General features: G+C 57.4%; 2 protein-coding genes across 4 annotated transcripts; one reads left to right on the top strand and one right to left on the bottom strand.

The window, feature by feature from the left end:
* On the top strand, positions 1 to 9,504 carry PRR7 (proline rich 7, synaptic). Its single transcript, XM_040446375.1, has 3 exons — positions 1 to 172; positions 8,104 to 8,756; positions 8,946 to 9,504. The coding sequence occupies exons 2-3, from the start codon at positions 8,345 to 8,347 to the stop codon at positions 9,341 to 9,343; spliced, it is 810 nt and encodes a 269-aa protein (XP_040302309.1). The 5' UTR covers positions 1 to 172; positions 8,104 to 8,344; the 3' UTR covers positions 9,344 to 9,504.
* A 288-nt stretch (positions 9,505 to 9,792) lies between these two features.
* DBN1 (drebrin 1) lies at positions 9,793 to 24,911 on the bottom strand. 3 transcript variants are annotated; one of them, XM_040446295.1, is made up of 15 exons: positions 24,621 to 24,905; positions 19,842 to 19,897; positions 19,116 to 19,228; positions 18,883 to 18,957; positions 18,636 to 18,782; positions 18,420 to 18,497; positions 17,994 to 18,145; positions 17,846 to 17,909; positions 14,008 to 14,067; positions 13,798 to 13,921; positions 12,860 to 12,997; positions 12,359 to 12,523; positions 11,251 to 11,930; positions 10,883 to 10,985; positions 9,793 to 10,677 (listed from the first exon to the last, which is right to left on the bottom strand). In XM_040446295.1, the coding sequence occupies exons 1-15, from the start codon at positions 24,704 to 24,706 to the stop codon at positions 10,607 to 10,609; spliced, it is 2,112 nt and encodes a 703-aa protein (XP_040302229.1). In that variant the 5' UTR covers positions 24,707 to 24,905; the 3' UTR covers positions 9,793 to 10,606. The 3 variants fall into 3 exon arrangements, with proteins under 3 accessions (XP_040302229.1, XP_040302233.1, XP_040302241.1); XM_040446299.1 differs by lacking the exon at positions 12,860 to 12,997 and having other exon boundaries at positions 24,621 to 24,887; XM_040446307.1 differs by lacking the exons at positions 12,359 to 12,523; positions 12,860 to 12,997 and having other exon boundaries at positions 24,621 to 24,911.
* Positions 24,912 to 24,947: the final 36 nt, after the last annotated feature.

Genomic DNA, 24,947 nt, shown 5'->3' on the forward strand with positions numbered 1-24,947 from the left:
GCGCCCGTGCGCGCCCCGAGGCTCGAGCCCAGCGCTCGCAGCCGCCTTCGCTGCCACAGTCAGCTACCCGGGGCCGCCGTCGCCGCCTCCCCCAGGCCGGGGGCTCTGTCCGCGGGGCCGGCACCACTCGCCCCGAGCCAGGAGGACGAGCTCGAGGAGGATGTCTGGGCCCGTGAGTACCGCGGCGGCGGCGGCGGGCCGGGCGGGCCCGGAGCGCGGGCAGAAGATGGTCCCGGGCTGAGCCCCTCCCCGCGGGCAGCTCCGAGCTTTGGCCCCGGGTCGCGGCCTCGGACCCCCGCCCCGGCCAGCCCCTCCCCCAGCCTACTCCGGAGGGAGGAAGGGAGGGAGGGAGAGGGAGGGCGCCAGTGAGCGAGGGAGCCAAAGCCGGGCGCGAGCCGCCACCGGTTCGCTTGGAAACGGTTGCCACAGCAACGGGGTTGCGCTCCCAGGCAACGCGGCTGCGGGGCGGCGACGCCCCCTCCCGCCCCTCCCCCACCCCACGCGGGGCCGCAGCCCAGGGGCGCAGGGGGAGTGGGGGTGCAGGGACTCGCCCTCGAGCGGTGGGGGTAATAACTTCACCCGTCTGGGTGTGCCTGCCTCCACAGCTCCTCGAAGATGGGGGGGGGGGGTGAGCGGCCCCGTGGGCACGAGCTAGCTCCCACGTGGCTGCAGTCGTCGCAGCAGGGCTCTTGGGGTGGCTGCAAATGTGGGGGCGGCCCAGCCCCTGGGCCTGCTGCGGGAGGAGGAGGCTTGATGGCTGCGTCCGTCCGGCGTCTGTGTTCCGACACCCCCACCACCACTACCACCACTCGCCAGCAAAATGGTCTGACCCGAGTTGGGTGCCACAGAGGCGATGTTCCTTACCAGGGGAGAAGAAAGAAGCTTACGTCCCTCCTCCTCATGGCCAGGGCATATGCCAAACCGCGGCTAGGGCCGGTGATGGGTTTCTGCTCCACGTTCCAAGCCACCATTCTCCAGGGAGTGGTGGGAGCAGAGTGGGTAGAAGCAGAGGAAAAGGACATTGCTGACCCAGGGAAGCTGAAGCTCAGGCCAAATGGGAGCGCCCCAGCCCATTGTCTGGATCACAAGTGTCCCTTTCTTGTCTGAGCACAAAGCCCAGACTGTGCTGGGTGGCATGCAGGTTGGCCAGCAGGCAGGCCAGCGCCACATGGAGATGCGCTGTCCTCCAGGGGAGCTCCTCTGGGAGGAGAATGGCCTCTGAGTCAGAGGAAATGACCTCTGGCTCCTCTCCCAACCTCCCCCAGCCGACAGCGGCAGGGTGCTGGGGAGAGAAATGGTCCTCCTGCCAGCTCTCCCAGACCTGACTCAGCAGATGCCAGCCTCCAATCACAGACCTTGGACTCAACAGCCCAGTGACCACAACCACCATTGGGTTTCCTTTCCCATCCAGGGAAGTGTCCTGGGGCACCAGAGGTGACCGTTACCCCAGGCATTTGAGGCCTTGGCATAAGATGTCCTTAGACGGGTGGTGCCCGAACTCAGTCCTGAGTCTTGATGCTGCAGGCAAGAGTGCCCTTGGAATTATTCACAGGCTCCTTTCATTCTGTTCCTGCTGTGTGTTGAGTGTTCTGCATTCATTATCTCCTAATCTTTACAATTGTGCAGGTAAGTTTATGATCCCCATTTTAAAGATGAAGACTCCAAGGTTCAGGGAGGTAATGTGATCTCCCCAAGGTCACACAACCAGTAAGTGGTGGAACTCAGTCTTCAGTGAAGGTTTCTCTCCTGGCACAGCAGCTCTCTGCCTGCCACACACCATCTATTGCGGAAAAGAACTGTAGGGCCTTCTAGAGGAGCATTCTTAACTTCCTTTCATATTCTTCCAGTGAGGAAATTCCCTACGTCTTTCAAGCCTTAGTACACTTTTCCTTCTTCCACCAAAATCAGCCAGATTCTTGCTCACCCAGATGTTCTATAGGACTGTGCTGCTGCTGGGCTGGCTCCCTTCCTCCATTTTCTCTCTCTGGGCGAAACTAAGGAGTGAGGGCTACCTCAGTTACCTGAGAACCCCCCAATGCCCAAATTCTTGGTTTTTGGGCTCTGTGGCCTGATCAGCTTGCAGCCCTAGCTGTGGTAGAATTCAGCAGAGATGGGCCCATCCATGTACTGCTGGCTACTGTGGGTGCTCATTTATAGTTCAGCTGGTGGAAACCCTTGGGCCTCTAGGGCCCAAGGAGCAATGGAATGAGTGAGTGAGGTGGGCCAGGGAGCTGCCCAGCTACAGTTTATGTCACCATGTGAGAATGTGGACTTGGAATGACCAGATAATTTTCAAGATGAACCAAGAATCCAGACTTTTATGTAAAATCTCCTGGGTTTTAAATTTGGCAACTAATCAGGATATTTTTAAGAATTGATTGTGGGCCAACAAAACATGCCCATGAACTGTGTCCAGCCTGAGAGTCACGAGGCCATGACTTCTGGTCCATGGTAAAGCGATGGTAGTTTCTGCTGGACCACTTCCAGGTTTGTGTAGATATAGTGCCATGGGCTGGTTTCCATATTTGAGCCTCTTGAAGCTGCGAAGTATTGGCTTTTGGTTTGTCACATGCAGCTGTGTACACCAGTCTTGAAGTGTTTTCACTTCCCTCATCAGTTTTGCTCCACCGTTGGCAATCCTAGGCAGGTCTCATCATCCCTGTCTTACAGGCAAAGAAACTCCAGCTCAGACATGAGAATAGCTGGGATGGAGCCACACAGCCTAATTTGAACCCTAGCTCTCTCTTTAGTGCTCTGTGTGTTATGCCAGGCTGACTCTCTGAAGAGGGCATCTTCGTCTCCCCCCTCCCCCCCACCCCAGCCCCTGAGGTGTGGCCAACTCCCTTGGAGGGAGAAATGGGAGTACAGTAGACACTGAGCCACGCAGGGCCCCTCTGCCCACAGCTCTCTGTGACCCCGGTCTGTTGTCTTGTTCACAGTTTCCAAGCCCTGGGTTCCTGGCCCAGTGCCAGGGTTGGGTCACAGAGGTGCTACCTGTAGCACCTCTAGTACCTGTAGTACCTTGGCTTAACTGGAAATGAGGCTCGGGTAAGCTCTACGCCTGGCTGACTATGGCGGCAATCCTCTCTCTGGCCTCAGTTCGTCTGTCTTGGTGTGGGAGGAGTGTAAAATTGTTACCAGTGCCTGCCTTCCTGCCAGGACAGTGGGCCTTGCAGTCACTTGGACTTCACAACCCCCTGGCTATGTGGGCCTGAGCTGGCCCAACTCCTTGTCTGTAGAATGGGGATGGCAGCAGCCACCTCCTGGGTGTGAGATAATGAATGTGAAGAGGCCAGCAATGGGACTGGCATGTGCTGGATATGCAGGACAGGTTAGCCATCCTCACTCTACACACCACATTCTCCCACTGCTGTCCTCTGGTCTGAGTCTTTGTCCCTTCGCTTGACTGGTGGCTCTGAGTACCTTATGACCCAAAAACCCTGCCATCTGGGATTCCCTCTGTCCATTCCAGAGCCCCTCGCATATGCCTCCATTTTCTTTTATTCACATGGATGATGGGTCCTCATCTCACTTGTAAACCACCCTGCGAAGGTCGAGAGCTGGGTGATGGCTTCTCTCTCACTGACTTTTTGGTGAATGGCTGACATTTCCCAGGAGTGAATTGGATGCAGACCCAGCTCTTTTTTTTTTTTAAGATTTTATTTATTTATTTATTTGGTGGGGGGTGGGAACAGAGGGAAAGGGAGAGGGAGGAGCTGGAGCAGGCTCCATGCCCAGTGTAGAGCCTGACATGGGGCTTGATCTCATGATGGTGAGGTCATGACCTCAACCAAAATCGGGGGTCAGACACTCAACCGACTGAGTCATCCAGGTGCCCCCAGATCCATTCTTGAAGTGTTTCCTGTCCTGTGGCTATAAGACCAAACAGGGAACTAGGCATCTCCAGTCACTCCTACCAAGTGGTTTTGGAGCTGCCATCTGTGTGCCAGATGACAAGACAGATGCAACCTCTGGAGTCGCACACAGGCAACCGCAGCACACTTTGACATCCCTGGATTTCTCCAACCCTGGGGAGTAAGGCCACCTGGAGCTGACTTGTCCAGCAAAGTGACAGTGAGGCCATGAAGCTGAGTAGTAAGTGTGGGGGCAAGAACTTCAGGGAAAGAAAGCACAACTTAGCAGTGCAGGATGGAAACACAGGCTGGTTGCAGAGGGAAGGGCACTGAGAGGTGAGGCTGAAGATGCCTTGGCAGGAGTTCATCCCAGAGGCCATGATCTAGGTCAGTTCTCCAAGTGTGCTCTCTGGACCACATCATCAGCATCTGCTGGGAATTTGTTAGAAATGCAAACTCTCGGGTCCAACCCCAGACCTACTGAAGCAAACACTGGGAGCAGAGCCCAGCACTCTGTTTTAACAAGCCCTCCCCATAGCTCTGACGCTGATTCAAGTTTAAGAGGCACGCATCTACACTGTCTTAAAGAGCTAGGCTGCTTCCTGAAGGGGTGGGAGTTGCCAGAGGATTCAGGCAGGAAAGGGCCTGGGGGAAACGACAATGTGGCAAGTGGGTAGGCTGAACAGGAGCATAGCATGGAAGTACAGAGGGCGGTGGCAAGCATGGTGACAGGGGCCCAGGTGAGAGATGATGGGGGCCTGGCGAAGTAGTGGCAGGGGGACCAAAGGAAGTAGACAGATGAAGGCACAGTGCACTGAGGGTAAAAACAGAATTTAGTGGCTGGAGCAAATGGTGGGCCCTTTACTGAGATAAAAGATCTAGTAGATTTTAAGGGTCTAAGATTACTGGGGTTCTTCATGCAGAGGAGCAATGTGGTAGATGCCCACAGCAGTGCACCAGGCACCAGAATAAGAAATCTGTGTGACCTTGGGTATCATTTGATTTCTTTGAGCCAAGTGCTCTCATCTGTCAAATGGGAGGAATGCTAACCTAGTTTGTAGGATGACTGAGAATGATTTGTGACATCCAGTCCTCAGGCAGGGAGCACCTAAAGGACATGCACATCTCTGCATCCCCAGCTCCGAAGCTGCCATCATCAGCACTAATGTGTGTTGGGCATCTCCAAACCCTTTGCATGGACTAGCTCAGTTTTCACCATGGTCACTGATGGGGAAACTGGCATTACAGAGGTTAAGAAATTCACCCCCTGGGGTCTTGTTTGTGTCCCCCTGCTGTACCCCAGTGAGTGTGTGGCCTAAGAAAACATACAAAACAATACACTCACAAACACTGTAAATAAATCAAGATGGAATCCTAAAAAAAAAGTTCAAATAACCTGCAAGAAGGTAAGAAAGGAGAAAGAAGAAACAAATCATAAAATGGCAGACTTAAGGGGGTAGGCACAACCCCTAGCACACAGCTGGAGTTGGACAAATGCGGTATTTGCTCTGGAGAGTCTGGAGGGGATGGAGAGGGTGCGTGACTGTGAGTAAGAGGTGGCAGGCAGGATCTGCACTGAAGGGCTCCCCAGACACAGACAGGAGCCTGCACAGAAGTACGAAGGGGTAAAGGGACAGCTCTTTGAGGAAGATTGGAGAAACCTGGTCTGTCAGGAAGAGCATCTGGAAAGGTCTCTTGACATTTATGTGTTGAGCACCTACTGTGGATTAGATGAAATGTACTAAGCAACTCCCTGTGGGCCAGACACAGGCCGGAGGGAGGCCTCTGGCAGGACCCATGCCCTCTGGGCCTGCCAGAGTACCACTGAGTGAAGTAGTAGCCTAAGAGGGAGTGTTTAGCATCAAACCCATGCCCACTCAAACTGGGCACTGGCGCCAGCATGACAGAGAGCGGCCTAATCCATAAAATATGGCAGTGATTCCTGCCTCCTTGCTGAGGGGCCACATTGGCACCCAGAGAGTCTTGGTTGTGGCCTGCCTCTGTCCACCTTAATGCCCAGTCAGCTGAGCTGGGCCCCTCAGGGCAGAGTCTCTGTTATTTGTTCCTTGTTAACCTTGGAGCTGCCATCCCATTTCTCCACTCTATAGCGTTTTCCTACTCTTGAGCTGAGGCATGGTGGCCAGAAGCCCCAGGGCTTTGGTGCGAAGGAACAGAAAGGTATGTTTTGGCTACAAGCTGGCCAGTCAGCTCAGTATCCCCATGGCTGCCAAGTCTTCATGTGCCAAGTGCTCACATGCACTGGGCTCTTCATTTATGTCTCAGTGGTCTTGTAATGGAAAGTATTTTGACTGACTCTCGATTCAGACTCAGCTAAATCCTTACTCCTCCCCTTATCAGCTGTGTGACCTGGGGCAAATCATTTCTCTGGCCCTGTTTCCTCATCTATCAAATGGGCCCCCACTGAGAAGGAGGTATTACATATCATGTGAGGTTCCAAATGGAAAGGGCCTAGAACAAGGCTTGACATGCAGTAGACAGTCCTTGGCAGATATTTCTATTTCTAATTCAGCTAAACTCCTTCACCTCCAGTCCCAGAAGTACCTTTTCTGATCTGGAGCTATTCCTGCTCTGCAGGCCAAGGGGCCCCCTAGTTAGTGCCAGCTTCCTCAGAGCATTCCTGAAAATTCCTGTGGGCTCAGGAAAAGGAGAACAACAGATTTAATTAACTCCCAGTGACTGGCAGCATCGTGTTTTTATCTGGGCTGCGTCGCCATGGCAGCCTCATGGCAGGGTTGTGGAGGGGGCGGGTGGAGCTATTGTTCTTGCCATTGTCTGTTCTGGAACACAGGCCCAGGAGAAAGGGACTGGCACGGGGACCAAGTGGCACATGGCATAAGGCAGCCAGAGAATCAGACAGGATCCATCTGGGAGAAGTGTGGGGTGGCCCGTGGCCTGGCTTCCCCCCAGCGTGCTGCCAGAACAGTCTGAGACAGCTTGATGTGGACCTCCTGCTTGGAGCTCAGGCCCACCACGGCCCCCAGAGCTAAATGTGTGTGTGTGCCTTGGATATGTTGAGGATGGGGGGCTGTCCATGGGGCTCCTGGAAGAGGGGCCCACAAAGTAGCTCAAGCAGCAGCACTCTCCCACCCCTGGCTAGGGTTTTGTGGCCAGGCTTGGGTTCAAATTAAGGCACTGCCATCTGCCCTCTACACAGCTAATTGCCACCTCCCCATCCCCTCCGTCTGCAAAATAGGAATAACTGCAGTTACCCTAAAGGGTTATATGTGAAAACCCTGGGTATAAGGCATTCAAGAAGGGCACCCTTCTGTTCTGCGGGGGTGGTGAACAATCGCCTGCTACCCGTCACTCCACAGTCAGGGTTTCATCCTACATACCTCAAGATGCAAGGTTCCTCTCTAAACCCTGGCTGTAGAGAGGAAGAAGGAGGCAGAACTAGAGGTGCCCATGGGCCAGGTGATACACGTGCAAACGAGCTACTTTTCCTACCCTCTGCAGAAACGTAAAGGAATTGATAAGGCCTACTGGTGCTAGGAGGGTAGGGCCAATGAGGCTGCGAATTGGTAGGAGGCTGGGGAAACAGAGCTGGGATCTGACAGGCGGAGGCGCCTAGAGGAAAGGAAAAAAGGGAACAGCCCACGCCCGGACGTGCAGACAAAAGCAGGCCAGTGGCACGCAGTAACAGCCGGAACGACCCCTCCTGAGCCTCTTCTACAAGAGCGGCGACGACCAGGAGGCCCGCAGTGCGGACCTAGATGTTCCATGCTTTGCGCGGCCATGGGTAGGAGCGGGTACAAGGCCTAGAGCGGCGGATGCCTAGGGCTAAAGCTGGGCGTCGGTGGGCTGCTTGTGGGGCTATAGGAGGTGGGCCACCCTTTTCCCGCCGCAAAGCAACCGCGCAGAAACTCCTCTTCAGCGCCCTGAGGGTCTGTCCACGGGCCTCTGAAACCCTTTCCGAGCTGGGGTACCCCGTGGGGTAGCGAACCTCCCTTGAGTACAGAGGCCGAGACTGGCCTTCGCGCGCCCTCTGCTGGCCTGCCTGGAGTCCCCTCGGCTCAGCTGCGGCGGCGGCCGGGTCTCAGATCCGGGAAAGCCCTACCGGGGAAACCTCGAGGTATGACGTCATCCCCATGGTGACGTCACCGCCCCGGGGGGAGTGCGGGGGTTCCCGCAGAGGAGGCTTCCCCAGAACTGCGCAGGGCACGGGCGCAGGCAGGGAAGTCGTCGGGGCTGCAACGCGCCTTCACCGCGCCCTGTGTCTGTTCTACAGGTCCCGCGCGGCCCCGGGTGAGGCCCACCCGCGCTCCCACCGGCGCCATGGGAAGGAGCGGGCGCCGCTGCTCTTGCCCCCCGCCGGCGCGCGCACGACTTGAGCCCCGCCGCGAGCAGCCCCCGGCCGCAGGTCCCCGAGTGACGCTGGCGGCGCCTGGGAGCGTGGCGCGGGCCCGGGGCCACGTAGAGGAACCCAGTGTCCAGTGAAGCAGCCGAGGACCCGCCGCCCCGCCGCCGCCATGGTTATGTCCCAGGGCACCTACACGTTCCTCACGTGCTTCGCCGGTTTCTGGCTCATCTGGGGTCTCATCGTCCTACTCTGCTGCTTCTGCAGCTTCCTGCGCCGCCGCCTCAAACGGCGCCAGGAGGAACGACTACGTGAGCAGAACCTCCGCGCCCTCGAGCTGGAGCCCCTCGAGCTCGAGGGCAGCCTGGCCGGAAGCCCCCCAGGCCTAGCGCCGCCACCACCACCGCAGCGCGGCCGCCTCGAGGCGCCGGCGCACGCGCATCAGCACGTGCACGTCCACCCGCTGCTGCACCACGGGCCGGCGCAGCCACACGCACACGCGCACACACACCACCACGCGCTTCCTCATCCGCCGCCCCCGCACCTCTCAGTGCCGCCGCGGCCTTGGAGTTATCCGCGTCAAGGTAAGCCCAGACCTCTGCCGTGGGCAACGAGGGCCACTGAGAGGTGGGCGGGATCACTACTAACAGGCGAGCCTTCCATGGGACAGCCTCCCAGAGAACCTAGGAGGTAGCGGGCTGGGCTTGGGGTTGGCAGCTGGCCGGAGGCCAGGGACGGGTGGCCTCACCCTCGGAACATTTCCCACTCCGCAGCGGAATCGGACATGTCCAAGCCACCGTGCTATGAAGAGGCGGTGCTGATGGCCGAGCCGCCGCCGCCCTACAGTGAGGTGCTCACGGACACGCGCGGCCTCTACCGCAAGATCGTCACACCCTTTCTGAGCCGCCGCGACAGCTCGGAGAAACAGGAGCAGCCGCCGCCCAGCTACAAGCCGCTCTTCCTGGACCGGGGCTACACGTCAGCGCTGCACCTGCCCAGCGCTCCGCGGCCAGCGGCCCCCTGCCCTGCGCTCTGTCTGCAGGCGGACCGTGGCCGCCGGGTCTTCCCCAGCTGGACCGACTCGGAACTCAGCAGCCGCGAGCCGCTGGAGCACGGAGCTTGGCGCCTGCCGGTCTCCATCCCCTTGTTCGGGAGGACTACAGCCGTATAGAGGGGCGTCCGGCGTTCCGGGCCTCACCCGCGAACTCGTGGCCTGACTGCGGGGCTTTTTAAACGCTTCCCTTGGACTGCGGGGAGGGGTGGGGAGGGAGGGATTTCTTACCCCGTTTGTTACATTTTGAGGATAATAAAGGTGTGTGATCTGGTTTGGTACAAGCGGAGGGGGCACCCACTGCTTGCGCCCAAGGTTTTGGTAGCCAGGCGTGCCTGGGCCTTGGCGACCCAGAACCTGAACGCGTCTTCTGGCTAAAAACTGACCTGAGGTTGAGGAACTAAACTTCACAGGCTGATTCCCCTGGGAGCTCCAGACCCTACCTTCCCTGCCCGTGAGATCACGGTGAGGGTGCTCCCTGTGGCCTTGGAGGTGGGAAGAGTTGGGAATGGGGGTCAGGGGAGGCGGCACACCACAGATCCGCCCCTGGAGGCCCGGAGCAGCAGGCCTGAAGGGATCTGGATTTCTTTATTAACAGACATGAGCACGACCCGTTACAGAAGTTTGTGCTTTCCAAAAACAGTTACTGAACGTGAAAAAGGAACCCAAGCAAAGAGGGAGGAGTTAGGGAGGGGCCATTTAAGCCCCGGGCCCCACCGATAGCCCTAACCTGATCCGCGCCTAGGGCCTCCAGCTTGGGACCTGCCCAGCAGGAGGGGGGCAGGAAAGGGCCTGGAAGCCGAGGGGCCCCAGCTGGGCCTACTTCCTTTGGGCCAGGCGGGGAGGGGTCAAGAGAAGGGCGGGGAGGGGGTCCCAGGGAGCCAGAGCCCACGAGCCATTTATTGCCATGTTTTAAAATTCGTGCAAAATATCTGAAGCCCTGGACAGAGAATACAAAGTGATATTTTTCCAAGAAACATAAAACTAGGAAAAGAGGTGGGGCATTTTCCCACCAGAGCTCCCCCGACGCCAGGCTCCCACGAAGGGCGAGGCCTCCACCCCGTCCAGCTGAGTGAGCAGGGAGGACTAAGAGCTACAATCTGGTCCGGGCGGGGAGGGGGTAGAATTTGCAACAGCGTCTCAACTACCAACGGGAGGAAAACCAGTCAACTGTACAAGTCTCCTATCAACTTTAAAAAAAAGAGAAAAGCTGTAAAAGTCAGGCCCTGTGGGTGGGGAAGCGGCCAAGTCCCGGGCCAGGGCCGGAATCCGGAGTGGGTGCCAGGCGGAGCTGCTGCGAGTGCAGGCACGGCGGGCCGTCTGGCCAGAGGCCGGCACAGGTGGGCGGCCTTGGCGAGGGCAGCCTGAGGGCGGGCGCCACCGCTAATCACCGCCCTCGAAGCCCTCCTCCTCTTCTGGTACTGGGTCTGCATCCCAGCAGGTGATGTCGATTTCTATGGTGTTGGGAAAGGAGGGAAGATGAGATGGCTCAGCACATCCATGGCTGTTTCCCCAAACCCCTGGGAGCTGTGGCTGTATCCACACTTGAACGCAACACCCCCAAGTGATCGTGTGTGTGCATGTGTGTGCGCGCGCATCTTCACACTTGAACCCAGCACCCCTACCGGAACTCCTCCCTATCACCCACCCCAGCACTACCTGGAGGTTTGTTGTAGAACACAGGAGGCGGGGCCTTTGCGCACAGCTCTTCGGATTGGGCGAACTCCTCCTCCTGTGATTGGCTGAAGTACCCCTCACTGGCCTGCAGGAGGAAAGCTCCAGGTCACTGGGCCCCACCCAGGAGGGCTAGGGCTGACCTACCAGGCCTGAGCGTTTCCCCAGCAACCAGTGATTCTATCAGTGGTTTCCAGGGAAACATATGCCTGCCTTGGGCACAAAAGCAGAGATGGCCCAAGGAGGGAGAATGAAATGGAGCCTCCCTCCAATAATATGGGTCTCAGAGAATAGAGGTACTGCCTGCTAGAACCCTGACCACCACCCCTACCACCAGGCTGTCCCTGCCCCACCTGGGTCCCCTCCTTCTGGGTGGTCTCGCCATTGGTCAGCAGGTGGGGCTCTGGCTCTGGCTCCAGCTCTGGCTCCTGATCCAGCTCCTCTAGAGCAGAGGGCAGAGTTGGGACCTGGGAGGTGGCCAGAGGCTCCCCTTCTATTTCCTCTTCTGGGTCACAGAAGGTAGCTGGCGGCTCAGGCAGCTCATCAAAATTGAGAAGGTTGGCACAGCCTTTGCCTGCCAGTGGCAGTGGTTCCTCAACCACCTCATCTAGCAGGGGTACCTCTGCCAGAGTGACCTCGGCACCTGAAGGTGGTGTAGGGACCCTAGGCTCAGCCTGGGATATGGAGGCCTCTTCCCCGTTGCCAGGCCATAGGTCAATGAGGCTGGCAGCGGCAGGGGAAATGGTGTTGGCAACAGCGGTATCGGCAGTGGCAGTGTCGGTTTCAATGGCATCAGCTACCGGGATGTCAGCTATGGTGGTGTTGGCCATGGCAGGCTCCAGAGGGGCAGCCAGGACAGCCTGCTCTGGAGATGCCATGAACATCAAGTCCTCCGTGGGGCTGCCTTGCCCCTGGGGAGGCTCTGGTGCCTGTGGGGGCTCCTCCATGGGGCCTGCCCAGGCCTGAGGGGCTGTTGCTCTGGCCTCTTTGCTGGTCTCTTCACTATCCAGGCCAGGCTCGGGCTCCTGGGTCTCTGCAATAGCACAAATGCAGGAGAGAGATGTGGTCAGCTCCCTCAGGGAAAGAAGCAGGCCTGGGACAGCCACCCTACTGTACTCTGCCTACCCCCTGACTTCCAGGACAGAAGGCTTCCACTAAGAGCTCCATACAGAGCACCTTCCAGAACACCCACTGGGCCCTGCTGCCCCTTTATCTCCTAGTGTCTTTAAACTGCTCGGCAGCCCTGGGAGGAAGGCCCCATCCGCATTCCAGTGAGAGATACTGAGATTCAGAGATAGCAGGTCTGACTGCAACACCAAGCTTCCTCCCTGCCATAGCTACTGGGAGGCCCAGTGATGGGTGGCCCAGATCCCTAAGGAGTTGTTACTATGGCCACGTGGGGTTCCCAGCCTGGGGACTGGGGAGAGGCCTGGTGCAGCTAGGGTGCAGCCCCTCATTCACCTTGAGGGGGTGGCGGAGGCAGTGGTGGAGGCTGCGAGGACGTGACCTCATCCAGAGCCCGCTCAATCTGTTCAGCGACAGGGGTAGAAGCCGTGCTGGAATCAGATGGGCTCCGGGTGGGGATGGGGGTGGGTGCCATCCTCCGGTGGCTGTCCAGGTGGCTGCCTATGGAACAAACCCCCAGGCTGGTCAGTAAGGGCCAAGGGAGCCAGGTGGGACCAGGATTGTCCACCTTGGGGGCCTGGCCATCACCTCCTGTCTGGAGTCTGGGTAGGGGCTAGGAGCCCCCCAGCCCTTCAGGGGCCAGACCACAGCTCCAGACCCTAGAAGCCAGGTCCCTTGGGACAAGAGCCCCTTCAGGGCCAGGGGAAAGAGGCAGGTAATACCTGCTCTGGGGACAAACACCAGAGATCAGCGGTCAGGATGGGGGAGGGCAGGGGCACTGCTGGGAAGCGGGGCCCTCCTTACCCCACCCCACTGAGGCCTGGGGCTGCTACCTACATGGGAGGGAGGAAGAGAGGTTTGGGGTGCGGTGACAGGTGATATAGGGAAAGGGAGTCCGTGGAGGGGAGGAGGAGGAAGAGGAGGAGGAGGAAGGCCCACTGTCCGATGCCTTTATGAAAGGGCAGTACGGACGACCTGCCGAGAGAGACAGACAGAGAGAGACAGAGGACAAGAGAGGGTCAGTCTCCCCCCCACCCCCATGAGGCCTCACCCGCCCCCAGGGCTGGCCCTAGAAGTCCAAACTGCCTTCCGCTAGGGCACACAATCAGCCATACTAGGCCACAGCCTCAAACCATCAGATGATTCCCACCAGCACCAGACAAGCAGAGCAATGAGCTTGCCACACAAAGCCAGACTCAAAGCAGTACAGGGACAGCCTGCCCCACCCCTGGAACCCCAGCACAAGGCCAAGCACACAGCAGGGGCAAACACTCAGATCAGCAGACAGAGCAGGAGGGTGCTTTGTGGAGGGAGGTGGAAGTTGCACAGGGAGAATCCCAACGGTGAGCACTGGGTACAGGCTCCAGGCTGCTCAAACTCAGGGCCAGAGTAAGAGTCCACTGCACATGCACCCACAGCCCTTCAGGCAAGACCTAGTTCAACCCCAGGAGGGCCACTCCCCACACTCAAGGGCGGGGGGGAGGGGGCGGGAGGGGTGGTTTCAGCCCATGCCAGAGCTGCCCAGATGACCTCTAGCACTACCTGTTGCTCAGCCAAGGCCAACACCAACCCCCCCCCCCACCTGAGCCCCTCTCAGTCCTGCCACCTGGGAGCCAGTGGGTGAAAGCACACTTGATGAATGGATGGCCTTGCCTTCTCCAAAGGGGTCCTTGGGCAAGGAAGGCTTCCCTTCCAAGAAAGAGTCGCAGAGAGGCTCAGGCCCAAAACCTGAGGAGAGGGGGTCAGGTGGGGGGCGGGGTTAGACCTGGGACTACCTGGTCGGTGGTTGAAGGGTGAGGGTGCATCGCAGCTGCCCGCAGAGGCCGATGCAACTCGTTCCTGCTGCTTGAAGAACTCCCGTGGGTTGTCAGGCCGCTGGGCAATAATGGCTGCTGCCTCCTAGGGGCACAAAGAAAGGGTGAGAGCCAGGCCCAGCTAAGGCAAGCCCTGCCCACCTCACTTTGTCCTGCTCCCCGAACTCTCACCTCTACCTCCGATTCTGACTTCTTCATCTGGGTCTCTTCTTCTTCATCCCGCTGGTCACCCTGAAACCAAAAAGACAGTGTCCTGGTCATCCCACTCTCCCAGGAGCTCTTGGCCTTCTTACAGGCCTCATGTTTTCTCCACAACCTGGCAGGAAGCAGCTTGGGGGCGGCACCCCTGCTCCCTTCACTACCCAGTCACATAGTCCCTTTATCTACAAGGCCCTCAGCCACCTCATCTCCAGCTCAGACAGGCCCTGGGTACCCAGCTCAGGGACTCCTGCACCATCACCCCGAGATCCAACAGGCATCCAGGGTCATTCAGGAGTGCTCCCTGCTTTGTAGCTAACTTTTCCTGGACCTCCTACCTCAGTACCTAGCCAACCACACCCCCATCACTGATGCCTGGATCTTGGCATTATGACAGGAGGCTTCTCATTAGTCCCATATCCTTGCTCTCTTCCCATAAAAAGACTTTTTCCAAAATCCAAATCAGACCATGATTTCTCCTAGCTTAACATCCCTTGGGGAGCTTCTCATGAGCCGGAGTGAGTACTAGCTGAGTATGGCCCACAGACGGCTTTTGTTTTGCCAGTATGATGTTTTTATTATTTTTTTTTAATGTTTATTCATTTATTTTGAGAGAGAGAAAGTGCATGTATACACACGGGGTAGAGGCAGAGAGGGAGGGAGAGAGAGAATCCCAAGGAGGCTCCACTCTCGGTGTAGAGCCCAATATGGGGCTCCATCCACGACCTGAGCTAAAGTTAGAGGAGTCGGACACTTAACCGAGTCACCCAGGCACCCCCAGTATGATGTTTTTAAAACATTAGTTGCTACCACTTAAAAATCAGGAGTATCAGACCGAAATCAGGATCTCTAGTTTCTCCTGAAATGCCAGAAGCCCTGGCAACAATGGCCCGTGTGCTCTTGGCCAGAGCTGTACTGCTGGAACCCTCACCCCAGCTTGCTGCAGACCATCCCCTACTGCACTTCACTAGCTACCTGCACTGGACAGTTTTGAGGCCGCAACCCCAGGAGTAAAGGCAGATGGGGCTCCTTGTTTATCCTACATTCCCTTTCGCTTGCCTGATCTAGTCCGTCACCTCTCTCACACCCTCCTCCCGCCGTGACTCACCCACACTACCTGTAAGATGAAACACAAAGTCCTCAGCACAATGTAGTCACAGTTCCTGGAACACACACACCATTTCCCACCTCCATGCCTTCACACGGGAGATCAATCCCTCTTGCCCCAAATGCCCAACTCCCACCCCAGGTTCAACTCTTCCTGCTTTCAGCCTCAGCTTGGCACTGCCTCCTGAACAAAAGGACCCTCGCCCATTCAGGTCATTTTTGGGTCTCCATGAGGTGTTCCAGGCATACACCACAGATGACACTATATCATAATTTCCTTTTTCTGGGATCATCACCCCTGCCCCCTGTGGGTGACACAGGCTGAGAAGTCAGATCTGTGTGTGAGCGGCCAGCACATGGTTCAGTTGGCACACATTTGCACAACTGAACTCACTACATCAAAGATTTTTAATCAATGCTGCTCCTGCTACTATTGTGGCAAATGGGGTAGGTTGGGGGAGGGGACTGATGCAGAGAGAATAAGCTGCAGGTAAGGTGGTGAAGTTACAGAGCTTCTTTGTTTTGAGCACATAATCTAAAACTTAAATTTTCCCCTCAGGATACATTAAGAAAATGGCCCTCCAAAGTACCCCTCAAGATGGATGTCACTCCAACCACAGCTTTGTGTCTTCCAGAATGAAATCTAAAGTCCTCCTCTGACCTACCTCTCTCTATTTCCATTCATATTTCCCTTGCTCCTCAGCTCACTCGGCTCCAGGCAGGGTCCTTGCCTTCCTATAAATTACATGCCACCAGCCTTTGATGATGTTCCAGCACTGGCTAGTGTAACCTCACTAGAGTCCTTTGCCAGATTCAAAAAAAGGACTAGAGGCAAGCTCATCACAAAAGCCTTAACTACCAACAACGTGCAAAACACTGAAACAAATTAGGGCTCTGGGTAGGAAAGTGAGACCAATACACTAATCATAGGGTCAAAAGCACTGCTGTGGCTGAGCAGCTTCAGATACATGGGGAGCTCCCTGGCAGCCCAGGCAAAAACGGAACTCAGTATAAGGAATGCAATTCTTAACAGAGGACAGAAAGCAGAACAGCTTAAGCAAGGAGAAAGCATTTTATGGTCCTAAATTCCAAAATTCACACACGGGACTGTCTTTAAAGTCCTGCAGTTGTAGGGTCACCACACTGACCTGCTAGAGCATCCACTGTCACTGTCACATGAGCCACATTTGAAGGGCCAGACGAGACTCTAATGTAATGGTAATGGTAATGGTGTTAAGACTTCTAAGACTTTGACTAAAATGCTGACAACTGGTGAAGATGAGTGATCAGGGGATTCACTCTACTACTGTTTCTACTTCTGAGTGCGTGTGTGTGAAATTTTCTGTCAAAATCAACTTTTTCAAAATGACCTTGCTCTGAATGGGTAAACAAAATGTGGTGTATACATACAATGGAGTATTATCAGCCTTAAAGAGGAAGACATTCTGACACATGGATGAACCTTGAAAACACTGCGAAGTGAAATAACCTAGTCACAAAAGGAAAAAATATTACATGATTCCATTCAAATGAGGTACTTCAGAGGCGTCAAATTCATACAAAGTAGAAAGGCAGTTGCCTGAGGTCTGGGGAAACAGAGAATGGGGAGTTTAATGTTTAATGCAGACAGAGTTTCAGTACGGGAAGATGAAATTTTTGAGGATAAATAGTGATGACAGTTGTACAATACGAACATACTGGCAATCTTAATACCACTAAGCTGTACGCTTAAAAAATGGTTAAGGTGGCACATTTTATGTTACATACGTTTCGGCACAATTCAAAATAAGCGGATTCACTGATTAATTTTGAAAAAAATCTTGCCCACCTTGTTCTCCACTGTTTCGAACACCTGGCACATGGCAGGTGACAAATGTTTGCTGAATGAACGATTGCAGGTGGAGCTTACTAACCACACATCATCTCCGCCCCGAGGGGCTACTGTGATTAGAGTGAACTATGACAGCCACTTCATGCCAGGGCCTCTGCAGGGCTGACCGGTCTCCTCCTTCCCAGCCTCCTGTGAGTATGACCCTGTGTCCCCGCAGCACAAATGGCCATCATAGTCCCAATCCAGATGAGTAGTACCCACCTCCCATCCTGAACTATACCATGTTCAGCCCTGAACGACTTTAGCTATTGCTGAAATACAAAATTCAATTCAAAGCATGAAGACTCAACTCCACTATGATTTTCAAAGGGTCAGGTCCCACAGCCCATCCCAATGTTTGGATGTCAGACGGCACCCTCGGAACAGGGGCTACTCTAAAGGAGATACTACAGATGCTCAGAGCACTGGCCCGGGCTCATTCATGTGGCTCTGCAGCACAACTGTGGTGGGGACCATGCCGCCAGACCCCAAAGTGCAGGAAGTGTGCCCAATCCACCCCAAGCCTTTTAGGCTCCACTGGGAGGGGTAGAGGGAGGCTGGTCAGTGAAGGTCATGGTAGATTTTCTCTTCTATTCTATAAAAGAAGCTTCTTCCAAGGAGGTTTCTTTCCACAGCCAAGGAACAGAGGCCCACATGATCAGGTGGCAGGCCTGACACACTGTGATACTCCATGTCCATGCAAAGGTACCCTGAACACCTGGAACTGTCCCCAAGCCACGGATATCCCCCCACCCCTCCCGCGAAGCCCAGGAACACAAGGATCATTCTCACTTCCCCTCACTAGGAGACTGGGAGCCCTGGCTAAAAACTTACAAAGATAGACTGCTCTTTCAACCGCCGCTTGGCCTCCTCAGCTTCTAACGTCTGCTGTTTCCTCCTGGAACGATAAGCCAGCATGCACACCTGAGGGTGGGTCCACCGAAGGCCTGGAGCATGTGGCCTGGGGTGGGGCAGGGCCGACCTGTGCTCCTCTATCTGCTGTTCCCGCTCTCGGTAGCGCCGTTCCCGCTCCTCCTGCTCCTGCCGCTCCTGCTCCATCCGCTCTTGCTCAAACCGGAGTCTCTCATCCAGAGCTTTCTTCCGCTCTTCCTCCTTCCTCAGCTCTTCCTCCTTCTGCAACCCCCCACGCCAAGGCAGTGCAGGCCCTGAGCTGGGGCCCGCCTCTGCCCCTCCAACCCATCCCCAACCCAGGATTGGGGAGGTACCAGTTCTGGGATTTATGCCCTATAGGCATAAAGCCAAAAGGGCTCCCTCTTTCAGCTGGGGTAGCAAACAAGATGGAACACATTGTTTAAGGGAGGGACCTGGGGATAGAAGCCAGAGCTATGCCTTGGGGTAGGGTCAGGGAGGGGCAGCTCAGCCTGAAAGCTGGCGCCAAGGTCCACACCTTGGCTTGCTCCCAGAACTGCTCGCGGTTAATCCGCTTCATTTCCACAGCTGCATCAGTTTTCTGATAGGTGGTGCCCTGCAAAGTCAAATGGCTTGGCATGAGTGGGGAGAATGGGCTGAGTGCTCCGGGAGCTGCCATACACAAAGGGTGAGGACCGAGAGAGGTGGGGCAGGTGCAGCCCTGGCAGGGCCAGCCTGCCCCAGGCACACTGACCACCGGCTCGGCGTTCTCATCCTCACGTAGCCGCAGTCGGTGCAGCACGGGGCTGGAGAGCCGTGCTAGCCCATTGGAGAGTCGCTGCCCGATGGCACCCGCATCTATGTCTTCCACGCTGCTGGCGTTCACAATCACGTCGACACCCTGCAGCAAGAAGTCGTGTTCAGGCAGCATGGCTCTGTCCCATCACTACCACCAGCCAGTGCAGAGACCCTGCTCCCACAAGCCCCAACCCCACTCGCACCTGGAAGAATTCAGCCACCTTAGCCACGTGGCTGGCACAAGCGCATTTGCGGGCATCAGGCACATCTTCACCAACCTGCAAAGTACCCAGGGAAGAGGAGGTCGGGAAAGGACAAGAGGGGTCAGCAGCCTGAGGCCCCGGGCTCTCTTTCCAGGGGGCTAGTGGGGCGCTCTCTGGTGGTGTCAGTGGGTGAAGTGGGGACTTTACTCCCTTCCCAGCCCATAGCTGCATACCCAGTTGATGAGCACATATTTTGGCAGAGCAGCCTGGGAGTCCTTGACGCTGCAGAAGCCGTACATCACCTTCTGGTTCTCAAAGTGGCCGGAGAGCTCCTGCAAACCCCCATCTGGGGGAATCAGGAGGGTATCAGGACTCTCCATCTCCTGAACCCTTACCCTGCAAAGGGCCTGGAGCCCGAAGGAAAGACTCCTCTCGTGGGCTCTGCAGGCACACCCAGAGATCTGGAGGCCCCGCAGTTCTGTGCTGGTGTGAGACAGGGCCAGCAGGCAGGAGCGAGTTTTGTCTCTGAAACCCCTGGGGCCTGACTTAGGGTAGGACTGAGGAAGTGTTTGTTCTTCACACATCCCTTGTCTCACTGTTCGCACACCATCTCTTACACCGTGCTAGTGCCCGCTGAGGTAAAATTTAAAACCCCTGGGTTCCCAAGAAAGTGGAAGTGATCCGGGCCATACCTGCCAGGCCCCTTCTCTCCTAGCTGAGTGACTTTGGGCAGTCACTCTCCCTTTCTGAGGCTCACTCTTCTTATAATCAAATAGCAAGCAAGGCTCCCTCCCTCCCCACCCTGGGGATCTTAGGGATGGCTGGAGGAAGGACACAGGCAGACAAGTGTGGGTCGACTGGCTGCAAGCAAGGAGATGGCATGCAGCCAGGCGGGTGGGGAAGAAAACAACCAGAGGAGGGGGCGGAGAGGAAGGCAAAGGAATGGATGGAATTCTTACCTCCTGATGCTGCAAGCTTGAGGTCATCTGAGCCATCCTCATATGTGTACAGAGCCCTGGGGAAAGGGAGGGGTGGCTCAGAGTACTGTCAGGGCCCAGGCTGCCAATTTTGGGTGGGGATGGCTCTGGGGAGGAGGAGGAACACAGAGGGGGCAGGCCAAGAGTAGGGATTCTGGCCCAGCACTGCCATGTCATCACGACAGCAGGGCTAGGCACCAATTCTGGCTGAAGCCCAGTGGGAGGCAGCCTGGGACCTGGGACAGGGAGGCCTGGGTCAGCCGGGGAGTAGGCAATGGGGCAGAAATCGCTGCCTAGTCGCTGGCTTTGAGGGAGCCTATGTGTCCCATGCTCAGAGCCTGGGCCCTGGCAGCCTACAACCCAGTGAGCGGGTGTGAGATGGGAGATTCCAAGGCGACGGTTCCTTGGTTACCGTTCCCTGGCTACCATGATCCTCATCCTCCATTGGCTGTCGCCAGGAACCTACCTGGCGTGTTCTTCAGTACCCACGGCCCCTCCTCCCATGGCAAGGGAGGGGGAGGAGAGAGAACCTGGTGCTCTCTTCGATGGGCATCCCTGGGTAACCATGGCAACCTGGCAATTGGCACATGACTGGCCCACCCTACCCACATTCTCCTGAACACAAAGGACCCTGGGGACATGGCTTTGGCCTCAATCTTGGCCTCTCAGAAATGGGGATGAGGTCAACGTGGCCACTCTTGTCACTCTTGCCCAGACTCAGACCCCTGGCATGTTCTCCTGGCCTTCCAGGCCCTAGGCCTCTACCAGAGCTGAGGCCCTGGCCTCCCGGGAATGCTGGCCTTTCCTTCTGCCTTAGCTTCACCAGAAAGCTGACTGTAGCAGCCTTCTTCCTTCCCCCTCCTTAGCTTTTTCTGCCCTGGCTTTTTCTCCCCATGCAGCAGTGGCACAGCATCCATTTCGCGCAAGGGAAGGCAGAGACGTTTCCTGAGAACCCACTGGAGCGAGGAAGAAGAGCCTTGTCCCGGAGGCTCAAGAGGTCTCAAGCTCCTTCTCCACGCTTTCCTTTCTCTACTCCCAGAACAAGTGGAGGAGGCTAGGAGCTAGAAGAAGGGGAGGCAAGGTGATGGAGAAGAGAAAGGGAGGGGGAAACAGAAAGAAAGGAGGAAGAAAGAGAAAAGAAAGGAAGTGAAGGGATGAAGAGAAAACGAAAGACAGAGGGAGCGAGGGAAGAAAGGGGGAGGGAGAGCGGGAAGAGGAAGGAGGGGGAGAGAAGGAGGGGGAGAGAAGAAGGGGGAGGGAGGGAGGAAGGAAGCAGGAGGGCCCAGGGAAGGAAGGAGGGCCTGGCCCAGTCTCAAGGGGTCAGCACAAGTCAGGATCCCTAGCCCCCTGCTTCTTGGGATTCCCCCCCTCCAGAAAGGGACACAGGTGGGCTGTGGAGCTGGGAGCTCCTGGTCCAACTGTTGCCTGGGCCCCAACCCTGGCAGCTGCTTCCCAGCACAGCTGTCCCACCACCTGTCTGGCTACCCTAACCCACCACTGGGAACAAAGGGCCCTCAGAGAAGCAGGGAGAGTCTGTCTGTCTCCATTCTGCAGACCAGAAATGGAGGCAGAACTCAAAGACCCTGGCTGCCAGACACTGCTCTAGATATCACATCTCGCTGGAACAACTTGTCAGCCTCTCTGGGGGCCCTTGCTCCCCACAAGAACACCTGCCTGCCAAGGACCCCTTCTGCCCCAACCCTTGCCTACCCACCTCTGGCCATCTTTTCCTGCTATGGCCACAGCCCTTGCCTGGCAGAAACCATGCCTAAGTTTCAGGCCTTCAACCCTGAGCTCCGCCCCACCTGTCTTTCCAGCCAGACATCCATATCCACACCAAACACTTGGGGTGTGCTGGATGGCTCCCTTATCCCAAACACAATTCTGGATATTTCCCACCCTGGAGCCTCTGCATATGTGGTTCCCTCCACAGGAAGGCCAGACTTAGTTCTCTACCCCACTGCCCACCCTTGGCTGAAATCCTTCAGGGCCCCCAGTGCCAGCTCCCAAGAAAGCCCTGCCCTAAGCTGCACCTTCCCAGAGCACTTACCACACCCCAGCAGGCACAGCAAGAGGCATCTGAACCCATCCTAGCTTTCACTAGACCTGAGCTCCTCCAACACATCAGAGGCAGCCTGGGCCTGCATGGGTGGGAGCTGGTGACACCACAAGGTATCAGGAAGGGAGGCCCAGGAATCTACCTGTCTTACCAGCTCCAACCCCTGAAGACAGACAATACCCTAGCTGTAAGCTTTGTGAAGCTGAGCATTTGATTTGGTCAATCCACACTTATCACTCCCTGGGTTCCAAGACCAGCATAGGGCAGTAACAGTAGGTACCTGTGATACTGACACAAACTCTGAGAAACCACCTAGGCCAGAGACACTGGACTAGGGTGGGGTGGGGACTGGAGTGTAGCCACTCCAGGGAGATCCTGAGTTCAGCTGAGGTGGGGGACCAAAGGCAGGTGGACTCTTCAGGACAATCCCACTCTCAGGATGTTGCAGCTGGAAGGGCCTTGGGGGTCCCAGATATGGTGGAGTCCTGTCGCCTCTTCATCTTTTCAAAAAGACCAGAGGGCAGCAGACACTTTGTGTGTGGTCACACAGTGAGTAGTGTCACACCCAGGACAACACTTGCTCTTCCCACTACATAACCTGACTTCCTGGGCCCAGTGCCAGGGCAGTGGTCCATTTCAGAGGCTCTGCCACCTAGGAGTGAGCTCCCCCATCCCCTTCCCTCCCACTCAGAGGCAAGGTAAGTGAAGGCAGTGCCAAGCCCCTTGACCAAGACAGCAACTGTACCCAAGATGCCCTCCTCTGGCCTCCTAGTGCAGGGTCTGCCCATGAGTCTTGAGACCCCACTGTACCCCTGGCTCAGTACTGGGCTTTGGGGGAATTCATGGCCCACTCTGTAGGATATGATTCTCACACTCTTTTTACAAAATGCTATCTGGGCCCTTGGGAATGAGCAAATGTGTGCATGTGCGAGGGTGCGTGTCTGTGTGTGTGTGTGTGTGTGTGTGTGTGTGTGTGTGTGTCCCACACACAACCCAGATGGGGGGGGTGACGCATGCCAGTGATGAATAACTTGCTTTGGCCACATGGATGCTGCTGGGCTTTGGGAGCCCAGGCCTCGGCTAAGCAGGATGTGAGCCAGCAGTGATTGTGTGGCCCTGTACTAGGCCGCCAGAGCCCAATTTCTGGGAGGTTAGGGGGGAAATGGGGTGATGGCAGACACTAACCACCAGACCGGAGGGTGAGGGGGACGTCTTAGGGTGGGCTGTGCCTCTCTGCAGACAGGGCCCATATCCCAAGGCTAACTCCTCCACCAGGCCAAGCCGGCCACTTGCCCTGAACTCCTCCCATGATCTCAGCCCCCTTGGGGCAGGGCTGGGACAATAGGTGGGCCGCCTGCCCACTTAGCCTGTGCTGGCCTCTCCTGTGACTGACCTGCAGGACATGAGAGCTTGTCTCCCGCGTCCATCCCTCCAGGCCTGGCTGCCAGCCAGTGCTGCAGTACCATGGCATGGGCGCCTGGCCATCTTGCCCCTCCTCCAGCCCCCAGGTCAGTGTCCCTACCCAACTGCCCTCCTAAGGTGAGGGTGAAGCCAGCCCAGGTGAGGTCCCTCACGCCTATCCTCTCTCTGTGCCTCAGTTTCCTGCCTGTCAGGAGAAGAACAGGCCTAGAGAACAGAATGGGTACCTGTCCCAGGAGAGAGTATTTTGGGGCAAGATGATTCCTGAATGGGGCAGTTTGCTTTCCTGCCACCCAAGGGACTCCAGAGGGAGAGCAGGTGGCCCATCCCCTCATACAGCTCAGGGGAAGACAACAGCTGGGGAAGCAGGAGAGGGTAGTTCAGCTTTCCCCCACCAGGGAGCTGAGAGTCCCTGGCCACTGGGCCATGAGGCTTAGGGGCTCAGTGGATCTACTCACCCTCTCATCCCTCTTTGGGGGTTCCCTCCACACTTGTGCGCCTGAGGGCTTCCTCCCAGGAACCCCAGATGGCCACCTAGCCAGGCAGTTCAGTCCCCGTTGCATCTCCCAGCCCTGATGCCTAGTCCCCACAATCCCCTCCGAGTCGGGTCGGAGAGAAGAGGACTCATCTCTGCCTCCTCCACGACCCCTGAGGGGAACAGGAGTCACTGGGTGATTGCTATGTGGCAAAGAACGTCTTTCCATCATACCCCAACTCCGAGAGGCCCCCCGGTGGGCGGGGCGCTCCGGCCCCCAGCCCGCCCTGCTCCTCCCCCGCCCTAGCTTTCCTTTGTGCTGTGGCCGGGCCGGGCTGGGCAAGGCAGGCTGCGCTGGCTCCGCTAGCTCGGTCCCCGCCTCGTCCCCGCCCGGTCTTCGCCCGCTCGAAGGTGGCGAAGGTGCCCTTGGCCGCCCCGTGCACACCTGTCCCCCGGGCCCGGGGCGGAAGGGCAGAGGGCGGGGGATGGGCTACCGCAGGGCCATGCGGCCCCGGACCACACATCTGGGACCCTGCCTCTCCCTGACCTGCGTCGGGCCACCGCTCCCACCGCGAGACTGGGGCCGCCTGTGGGAGCTCGGGCCCGGCAGTGCCCCGCCTGGCCCGGCCCGGCCCCTCCCCCGGCACGCACAAAGGCAGCCCCTCCCTGGCCCTCCCGGGCCGCTGCACCATTTCGGGGTCTCCCCCTCCCTTCCCGGCTGCAGGGCGGCGGAGCCGGGTGGAAACAAAGGCGCGGCGGCGGCGGCGCGGGGACAAAGGGGCCGGGGGGGCGGGGGCGGGGGGCTCACCAGTCGGCCGCGCTCTCCTCCCGAATCACCTCCTCGTACGCCGCCAGCAGCTCCAGGCGGTGGCCGCTGAAGCTGACGCCAGCCATGCTGCTGGCCGGACCGAGACCGAACGGACAGACGCACAGACGGACGGACGGCCAGAGGAGCAGGGAAGGAAAGAAGGAGTCGCCGCCGCTGCCGCCTCGGAGCCTCTGCAGCGTTGCGAGCCGAGCGAGCCAGCGGCCGGGGGGAGGGGAGCCGGCCGGCGGGGGGCGGGGGGCGCAGGCTCCGCCCGGCTCGCTCCCTCCGCGCGCTCGGTCCTAGTGCCGCCCTGGCCCGGCGCAGGGG

This window comes from Herpailurus yagouaroundi, unplaced genomic scaffold, assembly GCF_014898765.1.
Source record: "Herpailurus yagouaroundi ecotype Mexico unplaced genomic scaffold, PumYag 29, whole genome shotgun sequence".
In the NCBI taxonomy this organism is placed as follows: domain Eukaryota; kingdom Metazoa; phylum Chordata; class Mammalia; order Carnivora; family Felidae; genus Herpailurus; species Herpailurus yagouaroundi.